At 32.9% G+C, this 17,019-nt stretch overlaps 1 protein-coding gene across 1 annotated transcript; it reads right to left on the bottom strand.

Annotated features, from left to right (window-relative positions):
• Positions 1 to 781: 781 nt before the first annotated feature.
• LOC145016346 (putative aspartic proteinase GIP2) lies at positions 782 to 2,258 on the bottom strand. Its single transcript, XM_078974692.1, has one exon. It carries the CDS (start codon positions 2,210 to 2,212, stop codon positions 902 to 904), a length of 1,311 nt encoding a protein of 436 aa, XP_078830818.1. The 5' UTR covers positions 2,213 to 2,258; the 3' UTR covers positions 782 to 901.
• Positions 2,259 to 17,019: the final 14,761 nt, after the last annotated feature.

The following is a 17,019-nucleotide window of genomic DNA, read 5'->3' as shown; positions in this document are numbered from 1 at the left end:
AGGCATTGCAAATGTCATTTTTGAAACTAATTGGCTTTGTGATATTCTCCGCTCACTGCTACTATGGTATATTATGATAATGCTAGTGTCGTTTATTTGTCTTGTGATCCGGTGCATTACCAACGCACCAAACACATAGATATTGACATTCACTTTATGCGAGACAAATTTTCCATCGGACATATTCACATTCTTCATGTCCCGTCTTTATATATATATATATAATGACCTTCCGTTTCAATTTTTAGAGCTTATTTTTTATAGAAAAAAAACCTAAAATATAGAAATTCCTAATTTTTATCCTCTTTCTTTTGACATCAAATTCGATATAAATTTTGTTTACGGAAGAATGAATCTAAAGTCAAGAAATAGAGTAGATGATAGCCTATTATTATATTTTGTATTTATTGCGAATGAAATGCAAGAAGTGGTCATTAACTTCTTGTAATTCTATAAATTAAAACAGTTATAATGTAAATGTTAACATGCCTAAAATATTAATATATTAATAGTGTTTTATAATTTACAGACGATCTTATGATATGTTTGGCGTGGGTCATCCACAACCAATTGTACAGCATTAAAACTAAAAGGCATTTGTAAATATGACCATTCGAACATAAGTTTACAATAAATTTAGCATAAAAAAATAAGTAAGAAAAACAACGAGTCGCGCCATCTCTTACCAAACCAACATCAAACACTTAAAAGTTAAAATTCTTTAATGGAAGCTGTTGTCTTTCATCATATACTGAACTTTTAACTGGTAAAAATATCCAGATAACAAATAAAATAACTTTATTGATCTCTTTCATTTTATTCGTTCAACATTATTAATTTGTATATGTATATGTCTTTACAACATAATCACGTTGCAAAGTAAATATGAATATTATACATTTTAAGCACTAGACGTAAAGTTGAAGTTGGCGCAAGTAGTTTGCCTGCCCAAGAGAGTCGAGCTGAACCTTAGGTTTGAAGTAGCAAGATCGAACTGAAGAAGATTGTTTTCCAGTTGTAACCCTCCTATCACAACCGAAGTCCTCGGGTTTGATCCACCATTCACGATTCCAAGACATAATACGTTATTATTAACTTGCACCATAGAGTTTGATCCCGTAATCATCCAAACAACATTCTCATTCTCGAGGACTAACTCAATTGATGGGACTGCAGGCCCCACACGAGTGCTTAGCACATTCGTCGTGCTGAAACACACGTCGAATGGTGCTACAGATGTAACCCTGCTGATGTTTCTAGCTGTAGCCTCTCTGACGTAGGCTGCAGTTAGAGCATTGTAGATTGAGGCCTCGAGCACTGTGTAAGGATTCACAGTGCTGATCTTGGTCCCACCATTGCCTTCATTGTCGATCGACAACAATGAAGTGTTCAACGGTATGGATTTATTGTCGACTCTAATCGAAGTCACTCCTATAAAGTATTCAGCTGAAGGCTCGCCTTGAGTAGAAGATGAAGCCGTGCTCACTGGATTGATAAAAAGTCGGGTGTTTGTAAGTGATTGTGAAGCATCGATATTTGGAAGGAATCTGTACGGTCCGTCACCGAAGAAAATAACACCGTCCGAGGAAGTCGATGATGACAAACAAATGGCGAACTTTCGGTCAAAGCTGAAAGCTGCAGCTAGCTGAGTCGGAAGCCCGATCCGGGTCCGACCCAGACCGGCCATTCCAGATACACCATTAGCAAGTCCTTGTAGCAAGAACGTGGGTGCACAAGAAAACAAAAACCGAGAAACATTAACGGGTCGACCAGGATTCGACCCGTCAGTTGACAGGACCTGAACTAGGTCTGTGGCTAACTCACCACCGGTGGCTGTCCTAGTAATAGGGTTGTCAGGGGACACACCACATGTGTTATTATTGCATCCTGGTCTAGGCGAACTGAAGCAGTCCCCACATCCGTTTGCTCCAGCTAACGAGCATTGGGCCGACCTACACCTAGCTGGCTGGTACGTGGAGGAGACATAGTTATTATCACAGTCCACCCACAAAAACCGCCCGCCGAGATCGACCACCAGGTTTTCCGCCACTAACGGAGTCCTCTGGTTGATGCGAGTGACATATTGGTTGGTGGCGGAGTCTTTTCTAACCGGAACCACCAGTGCATCAGGCCGGAATGACGTCTGGGCAAAGGACAGAGATAGAAAGAGAAAAACGGAGAATATGAGAAATTGGACGGCGGAAGCAGACATTTTGGATTGGAGAAAGATGAGGTGTGGCGATTCGGAGGAAATGATATCTCAATTTATAGAACCAGTCGGCTATCAAAGCTTAGATATGAGGAGGTTACGTGAACACAACATGGATGCCAAAAAAGTCAACGAAGACATCTTTTAAGCTTAATAAATCAAAAAATTCATTCGTATGCAAAGCAAATTTGACTTGAGTTCATTAAGATTTTGTGTGATTAATTTATTGAAGAGATAGATAAATTACTGATAATATCTGCTTACATGAATGTCAAACGGAGTTATCCGATTGGGAGACATCTTGTGTCTAAAAGTAATCTAATACACTATAATAAATACTATAATAAATGAGGTTTTTTTGACCTCATATCATATTTTTATTCATTTGGATATATAGCATTTTCTACATTCTTTAAATTTTTTTATTTTTCACTTTTCATTTTATTATATATTTCATTTTATTAAATTAAAATTTCACATTTAATGTGGAAGGTAATATATATGTAAATTATTTATTAGAGAAAATTTATATATGTAATGTATTCAATACATTAAAGTCTCATTAATTTTAATAATTCAAATGTTTCTCATTTTTCTTATAAATTCTAACTTTTTAAATTGTTAAAATTTTATATTTTTTTTAATTAAACCTATGTAATACATGAGTCTCACACCTAGTAACTATACATATCGGCTATCGAGTGTTTAACATGAAAAAAATTATATATATATATATATATATATATATATATATATATATATATATATATATCAATACATCTTATCATATAAAATAATAATGATAAATAATATTTATTAATATTTTTTTTTATTTTGATATTTGTTTTGATCCTAAAATAAATAAAAATAAACGATAAGAGTATATTTGATTTCTATAACAACATTTTTTGAATTAGGCTGATACAAAAACATAAAAATACTTTTTATTTTTTTAGTTAGATGAATTAAAAAGAATATACATAAGACTTTTTGTTTATTTATTTATATCAGTTAATGTTTGGTTATATTTGTTTGGTTACATTGGATTAAGTTTGGTTATGATATTACGTTATATATAATACTATAAAAATGATTGGAGTACTGAAAGTAGAATTTATAGAATCATTTAAGTATTACAACTTATAAATTTGTTAAGAAACTATCAAAATTATCACTAGTAAATATAATCAATATATCAAAAAATTTAATAGTTTATCTTCGTTTATTATTTTAACCAACACATGCAAAAAAATCCATTCATTTATATATTTATGTTCGTTCAACTTTTAGGTTAACGTAAACAAATAAACATATCCATTCAATTTATCTTCAACTTTCGCTATACGATTTAAGTTAAAAAAAAACAAACAAAGTTTTAACCATATAAAGAAAAACACAAACAGTTATTTCATCTAATAACTATTGATTTGTTTAATGACAGGTGTTCTTCTATGTCGGTTTGAATCTTTCAAAGATTTTATCTAGAATTGTGAAATGTTTGACTCAATGAAACAGAGAAAATGACATAGAAAAGCAAATAATTTTTATTTTATGATTTCTTCTTAAAACTTTATTTGTATATATAAACACACGTAATATATATATATATATATATATATATATATATATATATATATATATATATATATATATATATATATATATATATATATATAGAGAGAGAGAGAGAGAGAGAGAGAGAGAAAAGTGAATATACCCTTAAGGGTATATAAGTTTAGGTACCTAAACCCATTATAATACATCATTTTGTTTAATATATTCATTATAATGTTCTTAAACTTCAACCGTTCTCTTGATTTACTTTCAAAATTTTCGAAATTTTATTATTATCTTCCTCTTACATCACATCTTTTTGCCGAACACCTAGTAGGCTATATATGTTATAGTTGAAAATGAAAATTATGTAAAAGGAATATAAATGTGAAATTGATACATATCTTGGAGGTAAATCAAGTTGGAAATTGAATTATAAGAATATTGGACAATTACAATGTATATATATCATACAAAATAATGTAATATAGTGAGTTTGGATACCTAACCTTATATATCCTTAAGGGTATATTCATTTTTCTCATATATATATATATATATATATATATATATATATATATATATATATACACACACACTAGCCGTTTACCCGCGTCAATCGACGGATGCAATTTTTTTTTCTTTCTAAAACTTAGTTTCTAGAGACAATAAGTTATATACAAGTAGATGCGAGGGTGAAATAGTTTCCTATCTAGAATCGTTTATTGCTTTTGTTTTTAATTTCATGATGGGGTGACGAAAATTATTCTTTTGACAATTAGTTTCGTTTGAAAATAGTATTTTGTTGCATTTAGTTTAGTTAAGGTAAATAATAGCGCAACGTGGTAATGACAACAATTTTTTTTTTCAATGAATTGTTTTGTGTCAAGAATAGTTTTTATTTTTTTACGATTAGTTTTCTTTAGAAAAAATATAATATTCCAAAAAAAACATTACTTTGTTTTGTGTTAGATGACGTGTATACAGCTGAACCTGGTTTTAAATAAGGTTTTTAGTGTTAGTGTCGGTGAATACCATGATAAACCGAATATTTCTATCAAAATTAAATGCTTGAATAAACCAAAAAAAAAAAAAAAAAAATCAAACTTAAACATTTGTCCCAAACTTAAAGGTTTGAATTAACCTTAAATATACAAAAAAGTAAATTAAAAAAAAAATTACAAACTTCCAACTGTAATGAACCAAAAATATGCAAAATGGTAAAACCGAACTTTTATGTCATTCATCCTATCTTTTATTGTAAAAAACTTATTATTGATGTTTTTATTATCATATTCATATATTATTGATTTAGTAACAGAATATTTTTCTTTTATTTTAAACTTTATAATAACACTTTTATTAAACTTTTTGATTGATATCTTTGGTTCTACTCAAATACAAAAGAAAAGATAAAGCATATACTTGGGATCAGATGTTCTAAAAAGCATTTGATTAACTAATAACTTAAACTAATGACTGCAACAACCTTTGATTAAACATAGAAGCACAAAAAAAAACGAATACTTTAATTAAATACAATTAAGCAACAAATGGAAGACTCATAATAATAGGAAACAACGATACCAATTATTGATCAATAAGTTAGATGTGTCCCAACTGCATCTGCACGTGAACCTATATTCTATCATACTTTCTCACACATTAGATTGAACGTGTTCTTCAACAACTGATTTCTGACCTTCCATCTTTGTATGCATCAGTACCAAATCGTAAAATGCAATTATCCCACTCTCGCATTGATTGAACCTATAGCATTGCATATCAACATCCAAGATCACTCATTAGCCAAAATTTTCATATTTGCTTAAAGAAAATCATATATATGTCTCAGTTGATTGGGAAGTGCAACTCTGCCATGTTACTTCTGAATGCTTGCATAACATCTGTCATAAGACATAAGCTTCCTGGGTTGATTCTCCTTTGATTGATCAACCTGAAACAACCAGTAAAGTGCAGAAATTATGAGTTGGGATCTTGGTATATGCATAAAAAACATTATAGTTTCAAGTTAACCCAAAGCATAAAAGTACAATGTTATACTAAAAAAAGAAATCAAAACCAAGTAAAAGACTTTATAAAAAATACATGAAAACAAATACACAGACAATAAATACAATTTGTTGCACCTTTCACTTGATGTTTAGAGTCTATGTGCTAGTCCATCATTTGTTTCGTGAAATAAATTATCATTAAAATAGTAAATATATAAAATAAAAATTAATATGGGATTGTGATTAAAAACTAAAATAAAAAACCTGATCAGCATCAAGCTAAACTATTTCAAGTATATCAGCTATCATACTTTATTGAAACAGATTCTCTAGTTTCCTTAACAATATTGGAGCCAATTCGATAGCAGAGTTAAGTAAGTACATTAATTTCATTTCCTTTAAGAAAATAGAAATCTTATATATATGAAAAAAAAAGATAAATAATAGATTAAGTGACCTCTGAATGAGTAGGTTCATAGATGAATTTATGAGGATGGAGACCATATTTTTTTGGGCAAAACCATCATCATAATCTAATTTCATCTTAGAAATAAGAATGAGAAAACCATCATCTTCATCTAGTTTCACATACACAATTAAATGCACACAACAAACATAGTAAATTTCACAAAACAAAAAAATGTAAATAGAGTATCTGTATCTTAAATAGAAAAAATTCCAACTATGAACAATTTTAAAGACATAACTGTCACACCCCCAAACCAAGGATGGCGGAAACGTCCGGGGGTGGAGGACTTCATGTATAGTATCATAACCACAATTACAATAGTAATTTAAGCAAATACAACCAACATATATATAATTGAAAAAGTTACATCAGTGTATGAGTTACATGTTTCCAAATCAATTACAATATGTTAACAAAAACATGATATGTTGACGCCTTAACATCTCATCCTCAAATGCACTTTGGTACCTATTTAGTGATTACCTGGGAATACAAGTTGTTTGAAAAAGTGTCAACACAAAGGTTGGTGAGTTCATAAGTTTTTGCTTTAAAACTTAATAGAAGTCTTTCTCTTGTAAATGTCACGTTTGTTTCAGAAAAATCCGATATTTTCCTTAAAATCTGTGTAATGTAATCTTATAACCGAAGACCAAAATGTATAAGTAACCTCTCTTACTTAGTGGAAACGCTATGAGTTTAAATTGATATAAAAAGTGATTTAAAATCGACATAAAACCTATTTAGGTTTTATGAAAATCCCGTAAACTTTATGTATTGTTATCTCCCTATGTGAGTCGCTATAATCATACTATAACTGAATGAACTGCCACGACGTTTCTCAGGCGTCACGAAACTGAAATGACATTTGTCACCCGTAGACCTACAGGTCCCACTGTAGCTAGCAGCAAGGTGTGGGGTGTCAAACCTAATATAGATCTATATACAACTATCACGTTCTCCCTCCAGGAGACTCTGATTATAACTACCAGGAATTATATCCCACACTCGGACGTACGGAAAGAGATTGTCTCACAATTTAGGTTAACAAGTTTACGTGTAATGTGCGTGAGTGTAAAACCTTTCTGTATGAATGTACCCTTTTTGTACGAGTGTGTTATGTGATGTATCATAAACTATACCTATTATAGTTTATCCAAAACATTTGTAATATATAAGAACTCTTTTATGAAAATGCATTAGTGTTATGAATCCATTAAATTATGCTTATTATAGCTTAATATACGTGTTCTAAATGAATGAATAATCTTATCATGAATGACTTAGTTTCAGTTTATGATGATAAACTAACAAGGAAACACATTCAATAATTAGAACTTATGATTATACGCTTTGCTCAACATAATACAAAGTGTTATGAAATTTATATGTTGTTAACTAACTTTAACCTTTCTGCGTTGTTTTAGAAAAGTCGTAGAAAAATCATACGAAGTCGAAAACTAGATCCGTAAATTCTGAGAGTTCCCAAAATGTGTCTAGTTTACTCATAATTTTTATTATGATTTTTAATGACCTCCAACTTGGGTGAAAAAGTCCATAATCACAGACTGGTCCGGTTTGGTGTTTGAAATGATAGGCAGTTTTGTAAAAATCATTATAAATTGTAGAAAAATCGTATGGAGATGTGCAAGTAGTCATTTTAAAGCTAAGAACTTTAACTACTTGCAACTTGTACAGTTTTGAAAACAAAAATGTTTAAGTTTCCCAAAATAGTCCGTGAATGGAGTTGAACTTTTCTGATGAAGGCTATTAGAAACGTTTAGTTATGTTCTTGGTGTTTTAACTTGTATTCCCCCCCTGAAAACTTGAGAAAACATGATAATGTAGGGGTATGAACTCACCTTGAGTGATTTTAAAAGATGGATGATGGAGATATGTAGTATTCCACTCAAGAACACTAAGAGAATGTCGTGAAGGTTCGAAGATCTAACATTAATGTGAAGGATTTTGTGTAAGAAATCAATGATTTGAGTAGAATGATGTGTAATAATCACAAGGAGGATGAATTATACTTACCAAGGGGAGGGTAAAGCTTGAAGATCAGCCTTGGAGTCTTGGAATAGTGAGATAAAGTTTGAGAGAAAAGTTGTGTTGTATCTTTGGTGAAATGAGATACAATGAAAGAAGCGAGGAGAGGGGATGGGTTATTCCAGCTCTAAGAATGTGGGAAAGGCTAATAATTGAGCGGGAAGGACATTGAAGTGACCTAGGTAAGGTGGGAAGGTGTGGCTGGTCATAGAGTGGGGTATGGGGGTGGTTGCTTGTGTCATAAAGTAAAGCAAAGTCAACACTCAACCTCTTTGTACTTTACCCACTATATTTTTATTCTTTAAATAAATATTTCTATGAAAATATGTTTAAATTATGAATATTTAGTGTCTTTTATATAAAAATATAATTTCTGGAGAAAATCCCGCGTTAAAATCACGAAAAATGGGCTCAAAATGCTAAAAATATCAAAAATGGGTGAAAAGTGTCGTTTTTCCGAAGTCTGGCCGAGGTTCGGTCCTCTAGTGCAAAGAACCGAGAGGGGAGAAAGAAGAACCGAGAGAGGGAAAGGAAGGACCGAGAGAGGGCAAGGAACCGAGAGGAGAGAAAGAAGAACCAAGACTGCGAGAGGAGAGACCGAGAGGCGAGAGGAGAGACCGAGAGGCGAAGAAGAGGGACAGAGAGGCGAGACTCGGTCTTCGCGAGTTTCGGCCCGAGAGGCATCTCTTCTCAGTTTCGGCTGCTAAGTCTCGGCTGCTTAGGGTTTCGGTCCTAAGAGGGGTTTCGGTCCCTAAGAGGACTTTCGGCCCTAAGAGGGGTTTCGAGCCCTTAAACCTATTTTACTCGTTTTTACCCCGTTTCAAGCCGTTTTTGACCCGGTTAAGGGTCGGAATGACCCGAATGACTCCAAAAAGTTACGGAAACTTTTGAGAGAGATTTGGGAGAGATTTTACATTTTTGGAGAGATTTCTCATACAAAGAGAGATTTGGGAGAGATTTCACATTCTTGGAGAGATTTCTCATACAAAGAGATTTTTGGGAGAGATTTCACATACTTAGAGAGATTTGGGAGAGATTTCACATACTTAGAGAAATTTGGGAGATATTTCACATTCTTGGAGAGATTTCTCATACAAAGAGAGATTTCACATTCTTGGAGAGATTTCTCATACAAAGAGATTTTTAGGAGAGATTTCACATACTTAGAGAGATTTGGGAGAGATTTCACATACTTAGAGAGATTTGGGAGAGATTTCACATACTAGGAGAGATTTGGGAGAGATTTCACATACTAGGAGAGATTTGGGAGAGATTTCACATACTTAGAGAGATTTCTAAATAGAGAGAGATAGAGTGAACACGATTGAGAGAGGTTTCGTATGTGACAATTGTGAGTGTGGGGCTCCGCAACGCAAGGTCCGTGAACTCCGTTAAGCCATGATTTAGGATCTTTCACACTCCCGATGAGTATGTAACATTGTTTCCTCGTTTTTGTTCATTGTTTAGCACTAAGGCTAAGGAAAATTAAACACACGATTTTTCCAAGTGATGTTTTCTCATTAAAATAGTGAGTTATATAGTATTTACATAACACGAACCCTAATATACCAGGTTTAATTGAGTTGACCGATTTGACTTGATGACTTTGTTCTACTTAGACTTGACCCGAAATTGACTATTGTCACAATAACCTAGTTTTGGATGATTCAACCATGGAGTACGATTCATTCAAAACCACTGGTTTCGTAATTCAGGGTTTGGGTTCAGACAGGCAAAGTGAATAGATTAAGTTTTGGGGTCGGACATTCAAATCAATTAGGGTTCCTTATGTTGAAAAAGATAGATCGAACCTGAAGAGATGGACCATGGATAAAAATGGAATTATCTGTTCCTAAAGATGCACAACCAGCAAACATACAAATATCAAATATGTAAATAAAAGAACGAAGCCAAATACAACACAATCAAGCCTCATGGTTTTTTATTGCGGCGAATATGGATTGCTGAAGGCAGCTTTTATAGAGTATTTTCACTTGACCGATTCAATTGTTGATGATTATTGGTTCATCTTAGACTATTGACCCGTTCAATTTCAAACCCTAAAATGACATGAAAACATGAAATGATCAATTGAATAGGTTCAAAAATGGAAATAAAATCTAAAAAATAAATTGAATAATGATAATAACTTTTATCACACCAAGTTACCTATCTGTTTCTTGTTTGCCTTAAACTCCAGTACAATTATCAAAGTTAAGGTGGAATAAAGCATTTAGACCTATGATTTTCAAATATGGATAAGAAGCTGATGCTATGTCCTTACAAAAGAAATAACTTTCACATACTTTATCATCCAAACATCTCATGATGGGAAAAAAGAAGAAAAAGAACTAAGTACTTAATTAAGGAAACTTAGAACACGTAAAAAACTAAGGAATCATTATTCCAGGTAGCAATCACTATCGCCACTTGCTAAAAAAATAAAAACCCCATAATTCTAGTTATGGTTTTCAGCAGAGAAACAGAGGGAGAGAGACCGAGAGAGAATCATCTATGGGGACTCAAATCCCTTACAGATCGATAAATAAAAATAAGCAATTAGGGTTTTACAAAGGGTTAAGTATCTAACTGATGAGAATTTATGATTCTTTTAAAAATGCCTCATTGTTTGGATAGTGAAGGAAGCAACAGGTAGCGGTAAGTATAAATGGTGGTGTCTGATGACATTTAGAGAGAAATAGAAAGAAACATCATAGTGGGTTGTTTCTACCTGCATAGAAAACAGAACTCGCAAAAACCCTAGATGAAGAGAGCATAGAAGCGTAGCTTTTTTATCTTACTGTTCCAGACCGATGTGGGTGGAGAATGATCCAATGGTGGCGATGATTGGTTTCTCGGAAGCACAAAAAGATTCAATGAACCCGAAGAGGCTTTTTTTCCAGCAGCAACAGGCGATCAAGACCGAGTGTTGAATAGGATCTCTTTGTGATCGAACTGAGAGAGTATATGCAAATATAAATCATATTTACCGTTGACCTATTCAATCGGCTTTAAGATAAGGGATACCAATTCACTTGGCAAAGGAGTTTGTTTAGTTTTTTTTAATGTTTATGACTTATTTAATAGTTGACCGTTACGATATGATTTTTCAGGAATGCATAAAATGATTGTAAACAGTGCAATTAGACCTGTACAATTTAAAATTCAGCATTTGACTAAAAATGTTTCATAAGGTAATATATATATATATATATATATATATATATATATATATATATATAGCTTAGGTTATTTTGTTTTTATTAACTATTGTGTGCCAGAATGCACAGATCTAGACCAACGGATGAAATCAATCAAGAGACATGATTTGAGGGTGTATGATATTACAATAGAATAACATGCACCATATAATTGTTGGATTAATGTCTAAGTCCATAACTATATTTGGTATGTACTTGACCCGACCCGTCATGGTCCATTTGGGTTGCACTTCACGGACACAATTTATATGGATAATCTTTTGAGAATAGTATGTTTATGATTAATATTAATATATTATAAGTTCTTATATATTAATATGAAATCATATTATTTAATTAGTATTGATCAAGAATTAATTTAGAATTAATTAAGTGATCAAAATGAACTAATTAAATATGGACTCTTGTATATATGGAATGGGCCAAGTTCATTTAGGTTGGGCTAAGCTTTCATGGATAGTCCATGGAGTGTTTAACCCATGGATCATATGAAATGAAAGGTCATGGGTTTAACCCTAGTTTCCATACTATATAAAGATGTCCTTGGTTGGTGAAATTGGCACTAGTGTGGTACACTATTAAGGGCTAGCCAATTTCATTAGAGAGAACCAAGTATCCATATTCTCTAAAGTCTTCTAAGGTGTTTTGGTGATTTGTGATTCCACTTGAGGCTTCCACACTATTGGGGATAAGCTCTTAAAGCTTGAAGACATCAAGCTACATCAAAAGGTATGTCATCTAACTAGTACTTTGTAGTACAAGTGCTTCATAATATGCTAGTTAGGATTAAAGCCTTGGAAAGTTCTTATTTGCATGTATTATAGAGAAAACATAGATCCAAGGTTTATAGGGTTGCATGTACACCATAAGAGTGTTAGAATGCTCAAAACCCAACAATGGTATCAAAGCCTAGGTTTGTTTTCTATTATACTTGATGCAAGTTGCTGAAAAATGCTGAAAAACTCGATTTTCTGGCTTTTTGGGCACTGGACTCGCCGAGTCCACTGATGAACTCGCCGAGTCCATGAGTAAAATCATCCTACTCGCCGAGTAGGAGCCCCAGACAGCATATTTTCGAGGTTTTTGGCTAGAAATGGGTTAGGAACATTACCCTAAGTTGTTTTTGAACTTATAAACTTGTTTTTGATGTGGTAATGTTCATGCTAATCCAATTTCAAAGATAATTGTCAATAGATTCATGTTTTGAATTAATTTAGTGATTAGGCTAATTACATGAAAAAGTTTGATTTGAATTATCTTGTTCTTATGAGTTGCTTAGATTAATAGAAAAGTTAATTGATTATGTGTTTTCAATCCAAATTAATCTAAGATTTGATTCTAAAATGTGTTTTTGTAACTTGTCCTCAAGTTATATGAAAAGTCACATTTAAGTTTCATAAAACTCATAAAAGTTGGCAATGGTTACAAAAGATGAAGAGTCTTGTCCTTAAGTTATGGAGGTTCAAGAGTTACTTCATTAAGTAATATAATATGTAACCTTAATCAATTTCATAAGTTATAAAATAAAGAAAACGTTAATTCTTTTATTAGTTTAAAGTCTTCCATAACTTGTCCTCAAGTTATGGAACTTGAAGAGTTTTTGGATTAAAACTACTTTGAACACATAAGTTATGGAATTAATTAGTTTTGGATAGTTTCAAAACTTGCCCTCAAGTTTTGGAATTTGAAAAGTTTTCACTTATGAATACTTTAATTCCGAGTTAGCCCTTAGAATTTTAAAGAGTTAAAATTCAACCCTTATACTTTATAATATTATAAGTTAATAATATATATATGTATAAGAGTAAAGTCAGTCTTACCGCTAGTACTCCTCATTCACGAAGCCAGTCTATAAGGTGGGTATAAGCTTGTTGCCTATAAAATGGCAACTTAATGGGTGTCCACTCTCACCCACCGCTTGCTTGACTGGTGGAGGGTTGTTAGCCGAACGCGTTTGACAGGACTATAATTCTCCCTTCATTAAAAGTATTAATGATAAATACTAAGTAACTAAACTCTTAATAATTCCCAATCTTAGTTACTTAGGAAAATGTGAATAAAGTGCTAATCCATGAAATTACACTTTACACTTTGTCTAAGTTGTTAGTGGAGCGTGTGTGGTTAACCGGCACACTAACTTGGACTTAACAAGGTAGATAAAGGGTGACTTAATATTTATCATAGTATCGATGGAGCGTGTGTGGTTAACCGGCACATCGATTAAGGGGTAAACACTTAAGGGTACCAAGTAATTTGCATGGTTACTTCACACCTTGTTTTGTGATCCTCGGCATCCCAGTCACAAAACCTGAAGGGCACACTCGAGATTGAAACATGCCATTGAACAGTTCAATGAATCTCAAAGATCTAGGGGTTTCAAATCCAATTAAAACCTAATAATACATTTCGTTTATCTTGGTGGAAATTGGTGAATCGTCATTCACCTACCTTCAAATATTTTATAGCTTGGATTACGGCATTCCTCTTCTAAGTTATAAAATAGGTTGTTGGGTCCTAGCCTTAATATTTCATATTGGGTGTATATTAAGGACTTAAAATCAACTATCTTGAATATCTACCAAAAAGAAGTATGGTTTAGACATTTATGATCTTCCAAAATCTCTTGAAACAAGCTTTCCTAAATGAAGATGATGTCCCTTGGAAATCATACTTCTTTCACCTCCTCCAATTATTCTACCTAACCCACAAGTTATTGAGAAGTTTAAGGTCACTCAAGCCCTATTGGCAAGTAAAGGTCTATGTGTGATCACATCTTGGAGATGTAGTCACATATTGACAAGTCGGGAGAGTTGGGTGTCAAAGTCTTGAGAAAGTTGTTGGTTCAACTACTTTCTAAGTCACATAGTGAGTTCCTTTGGGACACCTATGAAACAGACTATGACAAGACCCTTAATGATCTTATCTGTTTGCTAATATCAACTTCCTAAAACTTAATGGACATTGACAATGATGACATTGGATATCTAGTAAAGCATTCTCTTCCCAATGGAAAGGGATCGGCCATAGTCAACTCGGTTGACCAAATGGTAAAGAGAAAAGCTAAGTCTGTGATAGTCTCGTGTACCATTATCAAAGGGTCCATATGTTTATATTGCCAAAGGAATGGGCATTGGTTGCGAAGCTGCCAAACTTACCTAAGGATGTTAAAGTCAATAAGTTTGACTCTACTTCAGGTAAAGTCCACTATCTAACTCTGTTAAGTTTCTATTCTGAGATTCTTGATACATGATGTGACTGGGTCACATGGTGATGTTTTAAGAATCAAAGAAAAGTGAAGAAACTTAAAGAAAGAATATGTTGAATCTGATCGCGTAGATGGATTTCTATCGCGTAGTTTGAAGATCGGGTTCTTGAGCTACTTCTTAGGCGTTATGAGATATTGCTTAGGAATAGATAACAACAAGTTTTCATATGGATTGTAAGGATAAGTTTTTCCGCAAAGTTTTAAAATAAAAGAAAATTTTTGATTTTATTTTTTTTAAAATATCCTCACAATGGCATTTGAGGAAAAATTGTTGCTTATATGATTCCATTAAGAGCAAGAGTGGAAATATAAAACTGATTCTTTCATTTGTGGTAATGTCTAGATTTACCAAATAAGGAAAGATTCTTATCACCCAAGTTTCAATTGGAGCGGAACTTGGAATCATGCAAGGTGTATAGCATGATGAATGAGAACCTTCAAGTATTGGAAAATTAAGACTAATTACTTGCTCAAATGGATGTGTGAGTCAAGTGAAGGACTAAGGGATCGAGTACATTCTTGTGTACTGGTCAAGTCCACCACAAAATATTGATAAAACTATTCGTCATAGTTTACAAAAGCTCAGTAAATATGATTATACTTACAAGCTTAAGTGTAACTCTGAGACATTGGAAAAAGGTTCCAATGTATGACAGAGCGAATAAGAAGAATCAAATTAGGCAGAAGAATAAAAGTTTCTCAAATCTGAAAAGATGGGAGAGTACTTTAGTATCAGTTTTTTGTGATCATCTTAATGATTTAGAAACCATAGCACAATTAGTTCTCTAAGGAAATCTTAGTGCATTCTTATGACTAAGAAGAGGGATCTTGAATTGTTGAAATGGTTAAATCAAGAAGATGAGTCATACTTCGTTCTAATACAAGTCTTAGAGTTATACTCCAAGATTGTCATTTGAGTGACATGTCTCAAAGGAAGGTTTAAAAAATACGTATCAAACAAAAGAGTAAAAGTTTTCTACTCTTGTACATTTGAAATTGGTAAGTTGTGATGTTTTGGATAAAAGAAAGACCAACTTAGGCCAACTGTGTGAAGTGTTTGTCTTGATTAGAATCCTCACTATCTCTTGGATGTTTGACAAGGGAGTCTTATATGTCAAGAGGACAGTGGGAGTCTTAAAGATCTTGAAAGTCTCAAGAACTAATCAAGAACAGAACCTGAAGTTCTTCACTAGCACACGACTTGAGGTTTATAACCTATCGTGTTGACTTATTCTATGCCCATTCCAGTTAAAGTTGGCTTTGTATATGAGTTCTTAGAGTTCTCAATTTTTTGCACAACAATTTGGAAGCAATGGCTGGCCCTTGAGCTGCCAGGTGGCAAGAAATTAAGATTGAGTTCAGTCCATATGAGTTTGGATTTGTCATTATCCTTGTCTTGTGACTATGGTTTTGATAATTCACATGGACAAGAACACATACACCATTAAATCTAAGTGTCATAAGGTTTCTCTCCGATTCATGAAAAATGATGGTGAGGAAACACTTTCACTAAGTAGAATTTAGCTAGATAGCAATTATGATATTTGCATTCTCAAAGTCGTTAGTGGAGCGTGTGTGGTTTACCGGCACACTAACCTGGACTTGTGAGAAGTAGCAAAAAGGTCTAACCATTATGATTACAGCATCCGTCTTCATAATTGTTTAGACACACAAGTGTGCTATCAAAGGGAAGGTGTATGATTTTGATAAAGTCCTATCAAAGCAATCTAGTATCAGAAATCTGAGCTTTGGTAGAAAGTTAGCTAATTTCTGAGTACATGTCAAAGCTAGTGGGAGCATAAGTGTTATGCTAATAATCATCGTGTTAGTGGGAGCATGATAATTATGATAAGTATTGCAAGTTAGCAATGTTAATTACAGAAAAACAAATGGTTTCAATTGGGAAAAAGGTTGTTTTGCTATAATTAAGGGAGAGGAAATTATACTTCATCTCAAATCTATAAGCTTAGATCGTGAGGTTTTAATCATTTAGTCAAGGATATATATATATATATATATATATATATATATGAATTTCATGTTGGAATGGCTAAACATAAGGAAATTCTGTATATGGGTCCATTATTTGCGTTCTAAAATTCGATTATGATTACGGCATCCCTTTTCATAATCTGAATTATGAGAACTTGGCAAATAGAAATGGAAATGTCATAGCAAAAGACTGGTTTGGTCTTTATGTGAGACATCATGAATCGTGTCCCATATGCTTCGGATATAGG

This window comes from Lactuca saligna, chromosome 9, assembly GCF_052625555.1.
Source record: "Lactuca saligna cultivar CGN05327 chromosome 9, ASM5262555v1, whole genome shotgun sequence".
Taxonomy (NCBI): Eukaryota; Viridiplantae; Streptophyta; class Magnoliopsida; order Asterales; family Asteraceae; genus Lactuca; species Lactuca saligna.
This window is presented reverse-complemented; position numbering and strand designations above follow the sequence as displayed.